The sequence below is a fragment of the Mustelus asterias genome, chromosome 9 (genome assembly GCF_964213995.1).
Source record: "Mustelus asterias chromosome 9, sMusAst1.hap1.1, whole genome shotgun sequence".
NCBI classification, from domain to species: domain Eukaryota; kingdom Metazoa; phylum Chordata; class Chondrichthyes; order Carcharhiniformes; family Triakidae; genus Mustelus; species Mustelus asterias.
Genome location: NC_135809.1, coordinates 139,185,562 through 139,206,907, shown reverse-complemented (window position 1 = coordinate 139,206,907; position 21,346 = coordinate 139,185,562). Strand labels below are relative to the sequence as shown.

At 46.7% G+C, this 21,346-nt stretch overlaps 1 protein-coding gene across 2 annotated transcripts in view; it reads right to left on the bottom strand.

Moving 5' to 3' along the window:
- Positions 1 to 21,346, bottom strand: part of abtb2b (ankyrin repeat and BTB (POZ) domain containing 2b) — a 346,414-nt gene that overhangs the window by 47,289 nt on the left and 277,779 nt on the right. For both annotated transcript variants that reach the window (XM_078221062.1, XM_078221063.1), the window contains one exon: positions 318 to 453. In XM_078221062.1, the coding sequence (XP_078077188.1) occupies positions 318 to 453 (136 nt within the window). The remainder of the gene's footprint in view (positions 1 to 317; positions 454 to 21,346) is intronic.

Below are 21,346 nucleotides of genomic sequence, written 5' to 3'. Positions count from 1 at the left end.
TCTTGTGCATTTTTACTAATTTCATACTGACTGAATTCTTAGCAAATAGAAGAAATTCTCTTCATTCAGACAAAGTTGGCACGAGTGATCCACGCCTTCACTTTACACCATCCCAAAAGATGTGGAATCCCAATCAGCCAATCAGCAAACACTATGTTGGTTACCTGTGTCCTGTGTCCAATCAGCAAATACTACGTTGGTTACCTGTGTCCTGTGTCCAATCAGCAAACACTGTGCTGGTTACCTGTGTCCAATCAGCAAACGCTATGTTGGTTACCTGTGTCCTGTGTCCAATCAGCAAACACTATGTTGCTTACCTGTGTCCGTGAGCAGCTGCCTGGCTAAAGCAGTTCATGTTCTCATGTAGCACCGATGTCATTCCATTTGTGTCGAGTGCACTCAGTAGGGGGTCGGCACCTCTGCTGAGCAAAAGGCTGACCAGCTCATAGTTACCTAGACAGAGGAACCATGTGCAATGTTCAGTAAGACTAAAACAAACAGGAAAGATACCACTGAAATTATTCTCCACCAACATACTCCTCCATACGTCAAACACGGGGTCACGTTCCTGGGTGGTGGAATATTTGGTTAGAATATCTAAGCTGATGATGCATTGGGACTGGGAGCACTGCAACCTTTGAACTTGCATAGTTGAGGAGATCAGACTTTAGAACATAGAACATAGAACATTACAGCGCAGTACAGGCCCTTCGGCCCTCGATGTTGCGCTGACCAGTGGAACCAATCTAAAGCCCATCTAATCTACACTATTCCAATATCATCCATATGTTTATCCAATAACCATTTGAATGCTCTCAATGTTGACGAGTCCACTACTGCTGCAGGCAGGGCATTCCACGCCCTTACTACTCTCTGAGTAAAGAACCTACCTCTAACATCTGTCCTATATCTCTCACCCCTCAATTTAAAGCTATGTCCCCTCGTGTTAGCCACCACCATCCGAGGAAAAAGGCTCTCACTATCAACCCTATCTAATCCTCTGATCATCTTGTATGCCTCTATTAAGCCACCTCTTAACCTTCTTCTCTCTAACAAAAACAACCTCAAGTCCCTCAGCCTTTCCTCATACGATTTTCCCACCATACCAGGCAACATCCTGGTAAATCTCCTCTGCACCCTTTCCAATGCTTCCACATCTTTCCTATAATGCGGCGACCAGAACTGTACGCAATACTCCAAATGCAGCCGCACCAGTTTTGTACAGTTGCAGCATGACCTCCTGGCTCCGAAACTCAATCCCTCTACCAATAAAAGCTAACACACCGTACGCCTTCTTAACAACCCTATCAACCTGGGTGCCAACTTTCAGGGATCAATGCACATGGACACCCAGATCCCTCTGTTCATCCACACTACCAAGTATCTTACCATTAGCCCAGTACTCTATTCCTGTTACTCCTTCCAAAGTGAATCACCTCACACTTTTCCGCATTAAACTCCATTTGCCACCTCTCAGACCAGCTCTGCAGCTTATCTATGTCCCTCTGTAACCTGCCACTTCCCTCCGCACTGTCTACAACTCCACCGACTTTAGTGTCATCCGCAAATTTACTAATCCATCCTTCTACGCCCTCATCCAGGTCATTAATAAAAATAACAAACAGCAGTGGCCCCAAAACAGTTGGTATCATTATTTATCAAACTCTCAGGCTGAATGTTGGGGGCTTGCAGGGGTCAGGATTTCCCAATCTGCAGCACTTTCACCTCTTACCCCCTTTATGATGCACAGAGATGAGAAATGACCTTCTGACTTTTGAAGGATTGAGTTGCTAATTGGGTTCAATTTGCTCCAGTGAAATTTTGCTTTCTGCATCAGTATTGTAGCTTTTTCTGGCTGTTTTTAATTTGGGTTTTCTTTGTATTTATTTGTCTGCCTCCTCCATTCAGGGAAATATTGAAAGCTAAGATGACCTATTCCCACCTTCATAACATCGCCAACTTCCACCCGGTCCTGCTGCTCAAATCCTCATCAATGCCTTTGTTAGCTGCAGACTTGGCTTTTCCAATGCTCTCCTATCAATAACTTAAGGATATCACAAACTCTGCTACCTGCACCTAACACCATCTACAATCTGTCTATTATCCCAGTGCTCACTGACCTCCAGTCATCTCCCAGTAAGCAACGCTTCAATTTGAAAATGTTTATCCTTCTTTCCAATCTTGTTTAAATAAATCCGAATTTAATTTTTCCTCCCGGGTCCAGCGAGGCTGGTTTCTCACTGGATAAACTCTCAGGCCCAAATATGAAGAAGTTTCCAAGTTTAGAACATAGAACATAGAACATTACAGCACAGAACAGGCCCTTCGGCCCACGATGTTGTGCCGACCTTCATCTGAAACCAAGATCAAGCTATCCCACTCCCTACCATCCTGGTGTGCTCCATGTGCCTATCCAATAACCGCTTAAATGTTCCTAAAGTGTCTGACTCCACTATCACTGCAGGCAGTCCATTCCACACCCCAACCACTCTCTGCATGAAGAACCTACCTCTGATATCCTTCCTATATCTCCCACCATGAACCCTATAGTTTATTTTTTAATTAAACGACTCCTGTGCACAAAGACTAATCACTGGGAATAAAAAGCTGCTTTTTCTATCTTTTTGCACTTCTTTTTCCCAAGGTAATTCTGTTTAGCTTTCTCCTGATATCGAGATAAAGACTGTTCCAGTAACTTTTACTCAGTGGAGAGATGTCAGATAGATTATTATTTGAGGATAGCTGCTTCATTCTAGGACACTGGAACCGTGAGGACATTAACAGATGGACAATCAATGTTAATCTCCTGAGCAGCTGGGTGGTGGCCACCATTTCCTGGTAAAGAGATTTATATTGAAGAATAATTTTAAATTTTAAACAATCAGCAGAAAGGAGTAAAAATGTTTTGCTATGTTTAGAACCCTGTACAGCAACAAGCAATCAGCCTGATCACTTCTTGTTCGAATGGGTAAAGTAGAGAGAAGCTCACATTGTGAATAATGAACTCCCTGTCCCATATCTCAATAGAGTCCAAATAGAATTTTTATTCTTATTCTTTGATGATCACTCGCTAACGAGTGCGACCGTCCACCTTCGACACCCTGCGTCACTGCTCACGGGTTCTGTGGGTCCTCGTGTGGATGATGAATCCGATCCCAGAGCCACAATTCCACCAGTGCAATTGGCAGATGTTTCTAGAAGGTGGGATCAGTCCTTGGATTCAAGATCACTGGGATTCCTTTCTCAGGATCCTTCTACTGACTTCCTTGCCGGAAGGCGGGCATGAAAAGTGTTGGATGTGATCCTTCAATCAGGAGGTTCCTCCAAATAGGTTTCTGAGCCGTATCGAAGAGTTGGAGGAGAACTGCCTTGTGCACGAGGATCTTAAACCAGCAAGGATGGCGCAGTTATTGAAGACTTTCCTTCTTAGGCGTCTGAAAGTGGCGCTCGGATGTGTTCCTACTCATTGTCTCCTCTCTGCTAACCAGTTTTCTATCCATCTCAATACCCTACCCCCAATCCCAGTCAGCCAGGACTCCTCGGGCACTCCGAGGGAGGAGGATTTGCAGGTGTACACCCCAGGGCCATCCATCCAGGTGTACACCCCAGGGCCATCCATCCAGGTGACCCTGGCAGGGTCCACTGGATCCCAATCCCCTGATGGTCCCATCAGCTCCAGCTCCACAGACTGAGGAGGGTGTACCTGCCCCATGCAGGACCTCTAAAGCAGGCTGGAGTCCTCCAGGTCTTGGCCCCCCAGAGGATGCCAGCTGCAATTATCACAGACAACAGGGTGTAGCAGTCAGCAGGCTGCCTCCACCTCTGCTCTGGATGCTGGGGGAGAACCAAGATGTGGCAATAGGGTTCTGAAATCTCAGAAACATGAGGAGCACCATGTGGCACAGCTGTTAGCCACATGCCTGTAATATTAACAATGTACAGCTACATTTCACATCTATCTTTGTGCCTGTTTTGTAAGCTGCTGTCACACAGGTAAACACAGTAAGAAGTCTCACAACACCAGGTTAAAGTCCAACAGGTTTATTTGGTAGCGAAAGCCACGAGCTTTCGAAGCGCTGCTTCTTCATCAGGTGATTGGGATTTCAGTTCACAAACAGGGCATATAAAGATACAAACTCAATTTACAAAATAATGGTCGGAATGCGAGTCTTTACAGGTAATCAAGTCTTAAAGGTACAGACAATGTGAGCGGAGAGAGGGTTAAGCACAGGTTAAAGAGATGTGTATTGTCTCCAGACAGGACAGCTAGTGAGATTTTGCAAGCCCAGGCAAGTCGTGAGGGTTACAGATAGTGTGAAATGAACCCAAGATCCTGGTTGAGGCTGTCCTCATGTGTGCGGAACTTGGCTATCAGTTTCTGCTCAGCGATTCTGCGCTGTCGTGTGTCGTAAAGGCCGCCTTGGAGAACGCTTACCTGAAGATCAGAGGCCGAATATACGTGACCGCTGAAGTGTTCCCCAACAGGAAGAGAACAGTCTTGCCTGGTGATTGTCGAGCAGTTTTCATTCATCCGTTGTCGCAGTGTCTGCATGGTCTCCCCAATGTACCATGCCTCGGGACATCATTTCCTGCAGCGTATCAGGGTGGACAATGTTGGCCGAGTTGCAAGAGTAGGTACCGTGTACCTGGTAGATGGTGTTCTCATGTGAGATGATGGCATCCGTGTCGATGATGCGGCACATCTTGCAGAGGTTGCTGTGGCAGGGTTGTGTGGTGTCGTGGTCACTGTTCTCCTGAAGGCTGGGTAGTTTGCTGCGGACAATGGTCTGTTTGAGGTTGCGTGGTTGTTTGAAGGCAAGAAGTGGGGATGTGGGGATGGTCTTGGCGAGATGTTCGTCTTCATCAATGACATGTTGAAGGCTCCGGAGGAGATGCCGTAGCTTCTCCGCTCCGGGGAAGTACTGGGCGACGAAGGGTACTCTGTCCACCGTGTCCCGTGTTTGTCTTCTGAGGAGGTCGGTGCGGTTTTTCGCTGTGGCGCGTCGGAACTGTTGATCGATGAATCGAGCACCATATCCTATTCTTATGAGGGCATCTTTCAGCGTCTGGAGGTGTCTGTTGCGATCCTCCTCATCCGAGCAGATCCTGTGTATTCGGAGGGCTTGTCCGTAGGGGATGGCTTCTTTAACTACGAGTGGCTTTTGCTACCAAATAAACCTGTTGGACTTTAACCTGGTGTTGTGAGACATTTTACTGTGTTTACCCCAGTCCAACGCCATCATCTCCACATCACACACATACACACCATGGCCCCTTCCCAGCTTATTGCAGATGTCGCTATCTAGTTACTCTCGTAGAATCATAGATTAGAGTCATTGATTCCCTCTAGTCCAGAAGGTGGCCACTCGGCCCATTGAGGCTTCACCGACAACAATCCCACCCAGGCTCTAACCCCGTAACTCCACATATTTACCCTGCTAATCCCCCTGACACTAATGGGCAATTTAGCATGGCCAATCCGCCTAACCCACACATCTTTGGAGTGTGGGAGGAAACCGGAGCATCCGGAGGAAACCCACGCAGACATGGGGAGAACGTGCAGACTCCACGCAGACAGTGACCCAAGGCTGGGATTGAACCAGGGTCCCTGGCACTGTGAGGCAGCAGTGCTAATCACTGTGCCACTGTGCCACCCATTTGTAATGTGAACTCGGTTTGTGATCGAGCCATCAAGCCTGCAATGCGGCCTCGATTCCTGCCACACAACGTTGGGAGCAGATTAGCATTTTTCAATATAATCAAATATTGATTAAATGAGCTCTTTGCGGCGATCCCCTCCCCCACGCTGGGTCAATGAGCTCTTTGCGGGGGTCCCCTCCCCCACACTGGGTCAACGGGCCACCTCAACATGCAACCCAGACCTTTCCTGAAAACAGATGAGGTGTGAGAACATCTCAGCCTCAATCTTACTCAGACAGGAATTAACAATGAATGACCTTGCAAAGCATGTGAAGCAGGTTCCCCCAGCAGGAAACCTTCCAGGAAGGATGATACATAGTTGTTAAGAAGGCAGACGGCATGCTTGCCTTCATCGGCCGGGGCATTGAGTTTAAAAATTGGCAAGTTATGTTGCAGCTTTATAGAACCTTAGTTAGGCCACATTTGGAATATAGTGTTCAATTCTGGTCGCCACACTACCAGAAGGATGTGGAGGCTTTGGAGAGGGTACAGAAAAGATTTACCAGGATGTTGCCTGGTATGGAGGACATTAGCTATGAGGAGAGGTTGGAGAAACTTGGTTTGTTCTCACTGGAACAATGGAGGTTGAGGGTCGACCTGATAGAAGTCTACAAGATTATGAGAGGCATGGACAGAGTGGATAGTCAGAAGCTTTTTCCCAGGGTGGAAGAGTCAATTACTAGAGGGCACAGGTTTAAGGTGCGAGGGGCAAGGTTTAAAGGAGATGTACGAGGCAGATTTTTTACACAGAGGGTGGTGGGTGCCTGGAACTCGTTGCCGGGGGAGGGGGTGGAAGCGAATACGATAGTGAGTTTTAAGGGGTGTCTTGACAAATCCATGAATGAACATAGAACATAGAACATTACAGCGCAGAACAGGCCCTTCGGCCCACGATGTTGCACCGACCAGTTAAAAAAAAAAACTGTGACCCTCCAACCTAAACCAATTTCTTTTCGTCCATGAATGGGATGGGAATAGAGGGATATGGTCCCTGGAAGGGTAGGGGGTTTTAGTTAAGTCAGGCAACATGGGTCAGTGCAGGCTTGGAGGGTCAAAGGGCCTGTTCCTGAGCTGCAATTTTCTTTGTTCTTTGTTTGTCGGTGCAGACCCGATGGGCTGAATGGCCTCCTACTGCACTGTAGGGATTCTATGATTCTATCCCCAGTGTCGGATTTAAAACCAACTTTCCGGCTCTCGTGATATTTTCCACTCCCACTGCGATGCCCGCTACAGGCAGGAGCAGGTACTCCCACCTCAGGGCTATTTGGACCAACCAAGTGTAAATGTTGGCAAAGGCTTTGACAAAGGGTCATCTGGACTCCTTTCTCTCCTTCCAGATGCTGCCAGAGTGTAAATGTTGGCCTGCCAGCGACGCCCAAGTCCCGTGAATAAATATTAAAAGCAATGGTTTGACCCTTTGCTCTTGAATTGATGACAAAGAAATTCACGGCTTTCTTTAGAAAACGTGATGTTTGTTCTTTCCGATGTGGTTGTGTTGTGTACACAGGTGCAGTCTGCTGTAGATATGGGGGAGGGGGAAAGGGTGGAGGGGATGGGGAGGGGGAGGGGGTTGGGGGGGGGGGGGGTATGGGGGGGACAGCTGATTAAATGCAGTGTCTGTGCCAGATAAAGTCCAGAATATTTTAGTGTGCAACACATCTGTAAAAAACTCAAATGTCAATTTGATTCTGTTTGAGTTTTGTTTGGATGTTCCTGATGGTCTGTGTCTTATCATCTAATAGAAACCAGAAGATATGAATTCAAGGTCACTGGATTCCAAAGAACATCTGTACAACATTACCAACTGTTTGCAGGACAGCTCATTCTTCACACAACAAGTCTCATCATCAGTCGCTCGCAGCAATGTCTCTCACACACGCCGACAAACGTTACAATGAATTATCATCAACTTTTAACTTTTGCTTCCAGTCTGTGGCTGTTTTTGAATATTTTTATTTGAAAAATTTGTGCTGATAAAATCATCCAGGGAGGAAGTTCCTGACCTTAAAACATAAAACCGACCGACGTGAGCTAAAGTGAATTCATTGATGCAACTCCTCAGGTTAATGCTTCTGTCTGCAGCCCAGTCACACGGTAACAAAGATCCAGGATGGAAGGAATGTTTGATCCATCAAAACTACGCTCTTAATCTATTAATTCTCCATTTGTGACACCTATGCACACTTTGAATAAATCCGGTCCTTTTGCTATGTTTGTTATCTCTTCCCGCCCCTGATATTGCCACTTCGAAACTAGCGATGAGAGGCAGAATGAGGACAGTATCAACTTATTCTCACTGCACTACTTTAGTTTCATACATTCCTGAGGTGCTACGACAGAAACTGGGAATAAACATAACAGCAAAATAAGGATAAAGCCATTGTGTGTTATTTCAAATTACAAGTTCACACATTCATAAGATTTAGGAGCAGAATTAGGCCATTCGGCCCATCAAGTCCACTCCACCATTCAATCATGGCTGATATGCTCCTCGTCCTCATTTTCCTGCCTTCTCCCATAACCAAGGAAGAGTACAGAAAAGATTTACTGGGATGCTACCGGGACTTGATGGTTTGAGTTATAAGGAGAGGCTGGATAGACTGGGACTTTTTTCTCTGGAGCGTAGGAGGCTGAGGGGTGATCTTATAGAGGTCTATAAAATAATGAGGGGATAGATCAGCTAGATAGTCAATATCTTTTCCCAAAGACGAGAGAGTCTAAAACTAGAGGGCATAGGTTTAAGGTGAGAGGGGAGAGATACAAAAGTGTCCAGAGGGGCAATTTTTTCACACAGAGTGTGGTGAGTGTCTGGAACAAGCTGCCAGAGGCAGTAGTAGAGGCGGGTACAATTTTGTCTTTTAAAAAGCATTTAGATAGTTACACGGGTACGATAGGTATAGAGGGATGTGGGCCAAACGCAGGCAATTGGGACTAGCTTAGGGGTTAAAAAAAGGAGCGGCATGGACAAGTTGGGCTGAAGGGCCTATTTCCATACTTTAAACCACTATGATTCTATGACTCTAACCCTTCAACCCATTACCAATTAAAAATCTGTCTAACTCCTCCTTAAATTTACTCACTGTCCCAGCATCCAACGCACTTTGGGGGAGCGAATTCCACAGATTCACAACCCTTTGGGAGAAGGATTCTCCTCAACTGTTTTAAATTTGCTGCCCCTTATCTTAAGACTGTGACCTCTCGTCCTAGAATGCCCCACAAGAGGAAGCATCCACTCCACGTCTACTTTATCCATACCATTTATCATCTGGTATACCTCAATTTGATCTCCCCTCATTCATCTAAATTCCAGAGAGCATAGGCCTAAACTGTTCAATCTCTCTTCACACGACAAAATTGCTACAATTTTATCACAGAATTTCTGCAGCACAGGAGGAGAGCTTTCGGTCCATCATGTCTACACCTGCTCCCCAAATGGGCAATTCACCGAGTGCCATATCACACAGTGACATTCCAAATGACCACCATTTTGTGGGGCTGTATTCTATATTAATTATAAATTATATTAATAGATTCGATTCTAATGGGCTAAATTACTGCATGATGGAATATGAAATATTAAGATTCAGTCAAATCCAAATATTTTGTTCTTTTTTAAAAGGGAATAAGCTACTTTGGAAAAAACCTCAGAGAATGCTTCACAATTCAGATAAACAGGGATCAGTAGGTCCTCACTTACTATTACTATTAATTATACTCAACTAAAATGCTACAAAAATGTTGGCGACTAAGTTGAAATTCCCCCAATCTTGGCACGAGGTTCCTGAAGATTGCAGGGGCTCTGATCCAAATTTTTAATTCCTGTCTGGCCACGGGGAAGGTGCCAGATGACCGGAGAACAGCTAACATGGCTCCACTATTTAATATTTATTTATCCCAATATTTATTCCACTATTGACTGTAGAAATAAACCAGGGAACTACAGACCAGTGAGTCTCCCCCAGGACCGCTCCTCCCCCAGGAGCACTCCTCCCCCAGGACCGTTCCTCCCCCAGGAGCACTCCTCCACCAGGACCGTTCCTCCCCCAGGACCGCTCCTCCCCCAGGAGCACTCCTTCCCCAGGACCGCTCCTCCCCCAGGACCGCTCCTCCCCCAGGACCGCTCCTCCCCCAGGACCGCTCCTCCCCCAGGACCACTGTATCTTCCAAATCGGCAGAAATTATTAAATCATTTCTCATGGAATACGCAGTGTCAGACCCATGGACGTTTCTTAACCCAACTAGGAGGGAATATTCTTTCTTTTCACCTGTCCACCGAACGTATTCACGTATATATCACTATTTGGTGGATAATAAGTTGCTCCCAGCTGTGCACTCATGCTCCTACAAATCCATTGTAACCTCGGACCATGCTCCCTTGACAATGGACTTGGTCTTGGGGAGGAGGGTGGGCCCCCGTACGCCTTGGCGATTTAATACTTGTCTGCTCTCTGATGATGAATTTGTTAGATTTCTGTTAACTCAGATCAATGATTTCTTAGAGTTTAATGATGCTCCGGGAGTCTCGGCAGCTACCTTATGGGAGACATTGAAGGCTTATTTAGAATCATAGAATCATAGAAACCCTACAGTGCAGAAAGAGGCCATTGGACCCATCGAGTCTGCACCGACCACAATCCCACCCAGGCCCTACCCCCATATCCCTACATATTTACCCACTAATCCCTCTATCCTACGCATCTCAGGGCACTAAGGGGCAATTTTAGCATGGCCAATCAACCTAACCCGCACATCTTTGGACTGTGGGAGGAAACCGGAGCACCCAGAGGAAGCCCACGCAGACACGAGGAGAATGTGCAAACTCCACACAGACAGTGACCCAAGCCGGGAATCGAACTCAGGTCCCTGGAGCTGTGAAGCAGCAGTGCTAACCACTGTGCTACCGTGCCACCCACTCTCTTTCTTCTCTCTCCTTCACTGACTCTCTTTCCCCTTTCTCCGCTCGCTAGTTTATAGCCTGGGCTGCATAGACGCTCAGTTGGTTCTCCAGTGGCGTTCCTCTGTCTTTTTGTTTTTATATTACCACCGTCATTACTGGTGCAATTAGACGGGACTTACAGAGTCATAGAGTCATAGAGGTTTACAGCATACAAAAATGCCCTTCGGCCCAACTTGTCCATGCTGCCCTTTTTTTTAAAACCCCTAAGCGAATCCCAATTGCCCGCATTTGGCCCATATCCCTCCACACCCAATTTACACATGTAACTGTCTAAATGCTTTTTAAAAGACAAGATTGTACCCGCCTCTACTACTGCCTCTGGCAGTTTGTTCCAGACACTCACCACCCTCTGTGTTAAAAAATTGCCCCTCTGGACACTTTTGTATCTCTCCCCTCTCACCTCAAACCTATGCCCTCTAGTTTTAGACTCCCCTATCTTTGGGAAAAGATATTGACTATCTTGCTGATCTATGCCCCTCATTATTTTATAGACCTCTATACGATCACCCCTCAACCTCCTACGCTCCAGAGAAAAAAGTCCCAGTCTATCCAGCCTAACCTTATAACTCAATCCATCAAGTCCCGGTAGCATCCTAGTAAATCTTTTCTGCACTCTTTCTAGTTTAATAATATCCTCTCTATAATAGGGTGACCAGAATTGCACACAGTATTCCAAGTGTGGCCTTACCAATGTCTTGTACAACTTCAACAAGACATTCCAACTCCTGTATTCAATGTTCTGACTGATGAAACCAAGCATGCCGAATGCCTTCTTCACCACTCTGTCCACCTGTGACTCCACTTTCAAGGAGCTTTGTTTCAGTAGGGGAGCAGTTCGAGAACAGTGACCACAATTCAGTAAGCTTTAAGGTACTGATGGATTAAGATAAGTGTACTCCTCAAGTTAAGGTGCTAAAGTGGGGTAAGGCTAATTACAACAATATTAGACAGGAACTGAAGAATGTAGATTGGGGACAGATGTTTGAGGGCAAATCAACATCTGGCATGTGGGAGGCTTTCAAGTGTAAGTTGATAGGGATTCAGGACCGGCACATTACTGTAAGGGTGAAGGATAAGTATGGCAAGTTTTGGGAACCTTGGATAATGAGAGATATTGTGAGCCTAGTCAAAGAGAAAAAGGAAGCATTTGTCAAAACTAGGAGGCTGGGAACACACGAAGCAAGTGTGGAATACAAGGAAAGTAGGAAGAAACTTAAGCAAGGAGTAAGAAGAGCTAAAAGGGATCATGAAAATGCATTGGAGGCAGGATTAAGGAAAATCCCAAGGCTTTTTATACATATATAAAGAGCAAGAGGGTAGCCAGGGAGAGGGTTGGCCCACTCAAGGACAAGGGAGGGAATCTATGTATGGAGCCAGAGGAAATGGGTGAGGTATTAAATGAGTACTTTGCGTCAGTATTCACCAAAGAGAAGGACTTGGTGGATGATGAATCTGGGAAAGGATGTGTAGATAGTTTGAGTCATGTTGAGATCAAAAAGGAGGAGGTATTGGGGTTCTTGAGAAACATCAAGGTAGACAAGTCCCCAGGGCCCGATGGGATATACCCCAGAATACTGAGAGGGGCAAGGGAGGAAATTGCTGGGGCCTTGAGAGAAATCTTTGTATCCTCACTGGCTACAGGGGAGGTCACAGTAAGAGTTTTAACAACACCAGGTTAAAGTCCAACAGGTTTATTTGGTAGCAAATACCATTCGCTTTCGGAGCGCTGCTCCTTCGTCAGAGTGGAAATGTGCTCTCCTACCCTCTCCTACAGGGGAGGTCCCAGAGGATTGGAGAATAGCCAATGTTGTTCCTTTGTTTAAGAAGGGTAGCAAGAATAATCCAGGTAATTACAGGCCGGTGAGCCTTACATCAGTGGTAGGGAAATTATTGGAGAGGAATCTTCGAGACAGGATTTATTCCCACTTGGAAATAAGTGGACGTATTAGTGAGAGGCAACATGGTTTTGTGAAGGGGAGGTCGTGTCTCACGACCTTGATCGAGTTTTTCGAGGAAGTGACGAAGATGATTGATGAGGGTAGGGCAGTGGATATTGTCTACATGGACTTCAGTAAGGTCTTTGACAAGGTCTCTCATGGCAGACTGGTGCAGAAGGTGAAGTCTCATGGGATCAGAGGTGAGCTGGCAAGGTGGATACAAAACTGGCTTGGTCAAAGAAGACAGAGGGTAGCAGTGAATGGAGGGCTGTGACAAGTGGTGTTTCTCAGGGATCAAAGAACAAAGAACAACGAACAGTACAGCACAGGAAACAGGCCCTTCGGCCCTCCAAGCCTGTGCCGCTCCTTGGTCCAACTAGACCAATCGTTCGTATCCCTCCATTCCCAGGCTGCTCATGTGACTATCCAGGTAAGTCTTAAACGATGTCAGCGTGCCTGCCTCCACCACCCTACTTGGCAGCGCATTCCAGGCCCCCACCACCCTCTGTGTAAAAAACGTCCCTCTGATGTCTGAGTTATACTTCGCCCCTCTCAGCTTGAGCCCGTGACCCCTCGTGATCGTCACCTCCGACCTGGGAAAAAGCTTCCCACTGTTCACCCTATCTATACCCTTCATAATCTTGTATACCTCTATTAGATCTCCCCTCATTCTCCGTCTTTCCAAGGAGAACAACCCCAGTTTACCCAATCTCTCCTCATAGCTAAGACCCTCCATACCAGGCAACATCCTGGTAAACCTTCTCTGCACTCTCTCCAATGCCTCCACGTCCTTCTGGTAGTGCGGCGACCAGAACTGGACGCAGTACTCCAAATGTGGCCTAACCAGCGTTCTATACAGCTGCATCATCAGACTCCAGTTTTTATACTCTATACCCCGTCCTATATCAGTGCTGGGACCTTTGCTGTTTGTAATATATATAAATGATTTGGAGGAAAATGCAACTGGATTGATTAGTAAGTTTGCGGACGACACAAAGGTTGGTGGATTTGCAGATAGCGATGAGGACCATCAGAGGATACAGCAGGATATAGATCAGTTGGAGACTTGGGCGGAGAGATGGCAGATGGAGTTTAATCCGGACAAATGTGAGGTAATGCATTTTGGAAGGTCTGATACAGATAGGAAATATACAGTAAATGGCAGAACCCTTAAGACTATTGATCGGCAAGGGATCTGGGTGTACAGCTACACAGGTCACTGAAAGTGGCAATGCAGATGGAGAAGGTAGTCAAGGTATACGGCATGCTTGCCTTCATCGGCCGGGGTATTGTGTTTAAAAATTGGCAAGTCATGTTGCAGCTTTATAGAACCTTAGTGAGGCCGCACTTGGAATATAGTGTTCAATTCTGGTCGCCACACTACCAGAAGGATGTGGAGGCTTTGGAGAGGGTACAGAAAAGATTTACCAGGATGTTGCCTGGTATGGAGGGCATTAGCTATGAGGAGCGGCTGGAGAAACTTGGTTTTTTCTCACTGGAGCGACGGAGGTTGAGGGGAGACCTGATAGAAGTCCTCAAGATTATGAGGGGTATGGACAGAGTGGATAGTCAGAAGATTTTTCCCAGGGTGGAAGAGTCAATTACTAGGGGACATAGGTTTAAGGTGCGAGGGGCAAGTTTTAAAAGAGATGTACGAGGCAGATTTTTTACACAAAGAGTGGTGGGTGCCTGGAACTCGTTGCCGGGGGAGGTAGTGGAAGCGGATACGGTAGTGACTTTTAAGGGGCATCTTGACAAGTACATGAATGAGATGGGAATAGAGGGATATGGTCCCCAAAGCGTAGGGGGTTTTAGTTAAGTCAGGCAGCATGGTCGGTGCAGGCTTGGAGGGCCGAAGGACCTGTTCCTGTGCAGTAATTTTCTTTGTTCTTTGAGCTATGAGCTTGTACCCCTAGATCTCTTTGTTCTGTAACTCTCCCCAACGCCTTACCATTAATTGAGTAAGTCCTGCCCTGGTTCAATCTACCAAAATGCATCACCTTGCATTTGTCTAAATTAAACTCCATCTGCCATTCGTCTGCCCACTGGCCCAATTGATCAAGATCCCGTTGCAATTGGAGACAACTTTCTTCACTGTCCACTATGCCACCAATCTTAGTGTCATCTGCAAACTTACTAACCATGCCTCCTACATTCTCATCCAAATCATTAATATAAATGACAAATAACAGTGGACCCAGCAAGATCCCTGAGGCACACCGCTGGTCACAGGCCTCCAGTTTAAAAAACAACTCTCTCCAACCACCCTCTGGCTTCTGTCAAGAAGTGGAGATGCCGGCGTTGGACTGGGGTGAACACAGTAAGAAGTCTCACAACACCAGGTTAAAGTCCAACAGGTTTATTTGGTAGCAAACACCATAAGCTTTCGGAGCACTGCTCCTTCGTCAGATGGAGTGGAAAATTCCACTCCACCTGACGAAGGAGCAGTGCTCCGAAAGCTTATGGTATTTGCTACCAAATAAATCTGTTGGACTTTAACCTGGTGTTGTGAGACTTCTTACTTGTGTCAAGAAGCCTATTTTGTATCCATTTAGATATCTCACCCTGGATCCTGTGAGATTTAACCTTATGCAACAACCTACCCTCCTTCTGCCAGCCTTGCCCTTCACTCTAAGAGGAATGTGTTTACCCTGAACCCTGGTTAACACACTTCTGAAAGTGTGCCACTTACCAGACGTCCCTTTGCCTTCCCACAGAGTTCCCCAATTAACTTGTGCGGGGTGGGTGCCAGGGGCCTGTCCCCTGGCCACGGGGAGCCCTGTGCCCAGTCGCGTTGGAGTGCACACGCGAGCTCTGTGTGGATCTGTATCTGTGTTTGTTTGCTGTGTAAAATATCAGGAAAGTTTCAATAAAAATGTAAAAAAAAATATCTGGATGAGCACTTGGCACATCATAACATTCAGGGCTATGGGCCAAGTGCTGGCAGATGGGATTAGGGGGGAGTTCAGATGTTTCTAATGTGTTGGTGTGGAATTGATGGGCCAAAGGGCCTCTTCACCACTGTATGATTCTATGATAAGAGATGAAGTTCCGTTAACCTTGTGTAGCGGGGCCTCAGGCAGCAGGTGGCGATGTTGGAGAAGAGCACCAAACAGGGGAACTGGTGGGTCCTTGTGGACCTCTCTGAGTGGGGAGGCGAGGGAGAAATCAGCGAGGGCCAATCCAGAGCTTGTGAGTGCCAGTGTTCCTGAAGCCCAGAGAGTCCTGAAGCCCCTGAAGCGGGATAAGGAGCCAGGAAGTAAATTGGAAACCAAGTTAAACCAAGTGGCACCATCGCTGAGTCTAAGAAGCCTCACGTGAGAGAGGCAGAGGGCAGGACTGCCAGGAGCTGGGCAACAGAACAAATCTGATTCTGCCTGGCGAGTGACTGCGTTGAGGAGCCAAGGTCTGAATCGGACCGAGATCTGGAGTGTCAGCAGTGAATCTGTAAATAGTTTGTTTTGCGGAGTTACACTTTCTCTCGAGAATTGATACCCCTATGATGCCAGTGGTTTTTGTGAAGTCCATGTGCTTAAATCCCAAATTACAGCTTGGCGTAGTCAGCAGAATTCCACTAAAGAGGCATCAGGTCATGGCAAACAAAAAAGGAAAGACCCCCAGCCAAGCTCGAGCAGACAGAGAAAGAACGGAAAGTGTCCCTGACAGCAAGGAGGCTGAGGTAGCTGCAGCTCTGACAAGAATGCCGGATTCACTGGGTGAAGCTGAGAGTCGGAGCAGTGACCAGAAAGTGGCTTTCAGAGAGCCTTCCTTCAATGTAGCAGCGAAGCATGGAATATCCATCTTAGATATTGTACCTGCCAAAGAAGAGAAAGCTGGATAGGTCTGGGAAGAGCAGAGATGCCCAAACGCCTCCAGACACTGAAAGATGCCCACACAAGAACAGGATATGGCGCTCAATTCATCATTCGACAGTACGGACGCGCCACAGCGAAAAACCGCACCGACCTCCTCAGAAGACAAACACGGGACACGGTGGACAGAGTACCCTTCGTTGTCCAGTACTTCCCCGGAGTGGAGAAGCTACGGCATCTCCTCCAGAGCCTTCAACATGTCATCGATGAAGACGAACATCTCGCCAAGGCCATCCCCACACCCCCACTTCTTGCCTTCAAACAACTGTGCAACCTCAAACAGACCATTGTCCGCAGCAAACTATGATGTGGAGTTGCCGGCGTTGGACTGGGGTAAACACAGTAACAGTTTTAACAACACCAGGTTAAAGTCCAACAGGTTTATTTGGTAGAAAATACCATTCGTTTCGGAGCGCTGCTCCTTCGTCAGATGGAGTGGAAATCTGCTCTCAGACAGGGCACAGAGATACAAAATCAAGTTACAGAATACTGATTAGAATGCAAATCTCTATACAACCAACCAGTTCTTAAAGATACAGACAATGTGAGTGGAGGAGATGTTGGCTTTATGTCACACTATCAGTAACCCCCACAGCTTGCCTCCTGGGCTTGCTGGCTGTCCTGTCTGGAGACAATACACATCTCTTTAACCTGTGTTTAATGCTCCCTCCACCCACATTGTCTGTAGGAGCATCGACGGCAGGGAGCAGGCAACATTCCAGAACTCTCTAGACACGTGAGAGGTGCCAGTGGACTGGAGAATTGCAAATGTTATGTTCTTGTTCAAAAAAAGGTTGTAAGAAATTACAGGCGAGTCAGTTTAACATCATCAGTGGACAAGCCTCGCGACATAATTATTCAGGATTAGTAGTCACTTGGATAAATGTGGGTGATTGGGAGGAACCAGCATGGACTTCTAACAGGGAAATTGTGTTTAACTAACATGAGGAGTTAACAGGAAGGGTCAATGAGGGTATTGCTGTTGATGTGGTGTACTTGGACTTGCAGAAGGCACTCGATACAGTGCCACACAACAGACTTATGAGAAAGATTTAGCTCATTGAATAAAAGGGACCGTAACAACATGGATAGAAAACTGGCAGAATAATAGGACAGTAAGAAGTCTCACAACACCAGGTTAAAGTCCAACAGGTTTATTTGGTAGCAAATACCATAAGCTTTCGGAGCGCTGCCCCTTCGTCAGATGGAGTGGATATCTGTTCTCCAACAGTGCACAGACACAGAAATCAAGTTACAGAATACTAATTAGAATGCAAATCTCTACAGCCAGCCAGGTCTTAAAGGTACAGATAATGCGGCTATGTCGAGGGCATCTTGAAACCCATTGTACAAAGAACCCCCAGCTTTTGTCACAACACTACGGACTTCCTACAGAAACTCAACACACATGGAGCAGTTGAACCAGGAGCACTCCTCGTCACAATGGATGTCTCAGCACTCTACACCAGCATCCCCCACGATGATGACATTGCTGCAACGGCCTCAGTACTCAATGTCGTCAACTGCCAGTTTCCAGATGCAATTTTACAACTCATCCGCTTCATCCTGGACCACAATATCTTCACCTTCAACAACCAGTTCTTCATCCAGACACACGGAACAGCCATGGGGACCAAATTCGCACCTCAATATGCCAACATCTTCATGCACAGGTTCAAACAAGACTTCTTCACCACACAGGACCTTCAACCGATGCTATACACTAGATACATCGATGACATTTTCTTCCTTTGGACTCATGGTGAACAATCACTGAAACAACTCTATGATGACATCAACAAGTTCCATCCCACCATCAGACTCACCATGGACTACTCTCCGGAATCGGTTGCATTCTTGGACACACGCATCTCCATTAAGGACGGTCACCTCAGCACCTCACTGTACCGCAAGCCCACGGATAACCTCACGATGCTCCACTTCTCCAGCTTCCACCCTAAACACGTAAAAGAAGCCATCCCCTACGGACAAGCCCTCCGAATACACAGGATCTGCTCGGATGAGGAGGATCGCAACAGACACCTCCAGACGCTGAAAGATGCCCTCATAAGAACAGGATATGGCACTCGACTCATCGATCAACAGTTCCGACGCGCCACAGCGAAAAACCGCACCGACCTCCTCAGAAGACAAACACGGGACACAGTGGACAGAGTACCCTTCGTTGTCCAGTACTTCCCCGGAGCGGAGAAGCTACGGCATCTCCTCCGGAGCCTTCAACATGTCATTGATGAAGACGAACATCTCGCCAAGGCCATCCCCACACCCCCACTTCTTGCCTTCAAACAACCACGCAACCTCAAACAGACCATTAGAACATAGAACATAGAACATAGAACATTACAGCGCAGAACAGGCCCTTCGGCCCACGATGTTGCACCGACCAGTTAAAAAAAAACTGTGACCCTCCAACCTAAACCAATTTCTTTTCGTCCATGAACCTATCTACGGATCTCTTAAACGCCCCCAAACTAGGCGCATTTACTACTGATGCTGGCAGGGCATTCCAATCCCTCACCACCCTCTGGGTAAAGAACCTACCCCTGACATCGGTTCTATAACTACCCCCCCTCAATTTAAAGCCATGCCCCCTCGTGCTGGATTTCTCCATCAGAGGAAAAAGGCTATCACTATCCACCCTATCTAAACCTCTAATCATCTTATATGTTTCAATAAGATCCCCTCTTAGCCGCCGCCTTTCCAGCGAAAACAATCCCAAATCCCTCAGCCTCTCCTCATAGGATCTCCCCTCCATACCAGGCAACATCCTGGTAAACCTCCTCTGCACCCTCTCCAAAGCCTCCACATCCTTCCTGTAATGTGGGGACCAGAACTGCACACAGTACTCCAAGTGCGGCCGCACCAGAGTTGTGTACAGTTGCAACATAACGCTACGACTCCTAAATTCAATCCCCCTACCAATAAACGCCAAGACACCATATGCCTTCTTAACAACCTTATCTACTTGATTCCCAACTTTCAGGGATCTATGCACACATACACCTAGATCCCTCTGCTCCTCCACACTATTCAAAGTCCTCCCGTTAGCCCTATACTCAACACATCTGTTATTCCTACCAAAGTGAATTACCTCACACTTCTCCGCATTAAACTCCATCCGCCACCTCTCGGCCCAACTTTGCAACCTGTCTAAGTCTTCCTGCAAACTACGACACCCTTCCTCACTGTCCGCAGCAAACTACCCAGCCTTCAGGAGAACAGTGACCACGACACCACACAACCCTGCCACAGCAACCTCTGCAAGACGTGCCGGATCATCGACACGGATGCCATAATCTCATGTGAGAACACCATCTACCAGGTACACGGTACCTACTCTTGCAACTCGGCCAACGTTGTCTACCTGATACGCTGCAGGAAAGGATGTCCCGAGGCATGGTACATTGGGGAAACCATGCAGACGCTACGACAACGGATGAATGAACACCGCTCGACAATCACCAGGCAAGACTGTTCTCTTCCTGTGGGGGAGCACTTCAGCGGTCACGGGCATTCAGCCTTGGATCTTCAGGTAAACGTTCTCCAAGGCGGCCTTCACGACACACGACAGCGCAGAGTCGCTGAGCAGAAACTGATAGCCAAGTTCCGCACACATGAGGACGGCCTAAACTGGGATGTTGGATTTATGTCACATTATCAGTAACCCCCACAGCTTTCCCCCTGATCTTGTAGAGTCTCACTAGCTGTTCTGTCTGGAGACAATACACATCTCTTTAACCTGTGTTGAATGCTCCCTCCACCCACATTATCTGTACCTTTAAGACCTGGCTGGCTGTAGAGATTTGCATTCTAATTAGTATTTTGTAACTTGATTTCTGTGTCTGTGCACTGTTGGAGAACAGATATCCACTCCATCTGACGAAGGGGCAGTGCTCCGAAAGCTTATGGTATTTGCTACCAAATAAACCTGTTGGACTTTAACCTGGTGTTGTAAGACTTCTTACTGTGCTTACCCCAGTCCAACGCCGGCATCTCCACATCAAGAATAATAGGAAGCAGAGAGTAATGTTCATTGGGTATATTTTGGGCTGGAGGAAGGTTTGCAGTGGTGTTTGTTCCCCAGGGGTCAGTGTTGGGACTCTTGCTTTTCATGCTAATTATTAATAATCTCGATCTTGGTGTGCAGGGGACAATTTCAAAATTTTCAGGTGACACAAAACTTAAAAGCTTTGTAAGCTGTTACTAGGAAAGTGAAGAACTTCAAAAGGACATAGACAAGTTGGTGGAATGGGCAGATGCGGAGAAGTGTGAGCTGATGTATTTTGGTAGGAAGAACATGGAGAGACAATATTAAATAAAGGATAAAATACATAAAGGGGTGCAGGAGCAGAGGGAGCTGGGTGTATTTGTGCAGAGATCATTGAAGGTGGAAGGACAGATGGAGAGAGCAGTTAATAAAGCAGATAGTATTCTGGGCTTTATTAATAGGGCATAGAGTACAAGAACTTATGCAAGATACTGGTTAGACCTCAGCTGGAATATTGTGCACAATTCTGGGTGCCACAATATAGGACAGATGTGATTGCATTGGAGAGAGAGCAGAAGAGGTTTATTAGAATGGCTCCAGGGATGAGAAACTTTAGTTATGATGATAGATTGGAGAGGTTGGGACTGTTCTCCTTGGGGAAAAGAAAGCTAAGAGGAAATTTGACAGAGATGTTCAAAATCATGCAGGGACTGGACAGAGTAGATCAGGAGAAACTGTTCCTGCTTGTAAAAGGATGGAGAATGATGGGACATGGGCCATCATGCTTGTCCACCACAGAAGATGAAGGCACGAAACTCCTTGATGCAAAATTAATTCTGCTGTGGAAGGAAGATAGAGTTTCCTCTGTAGC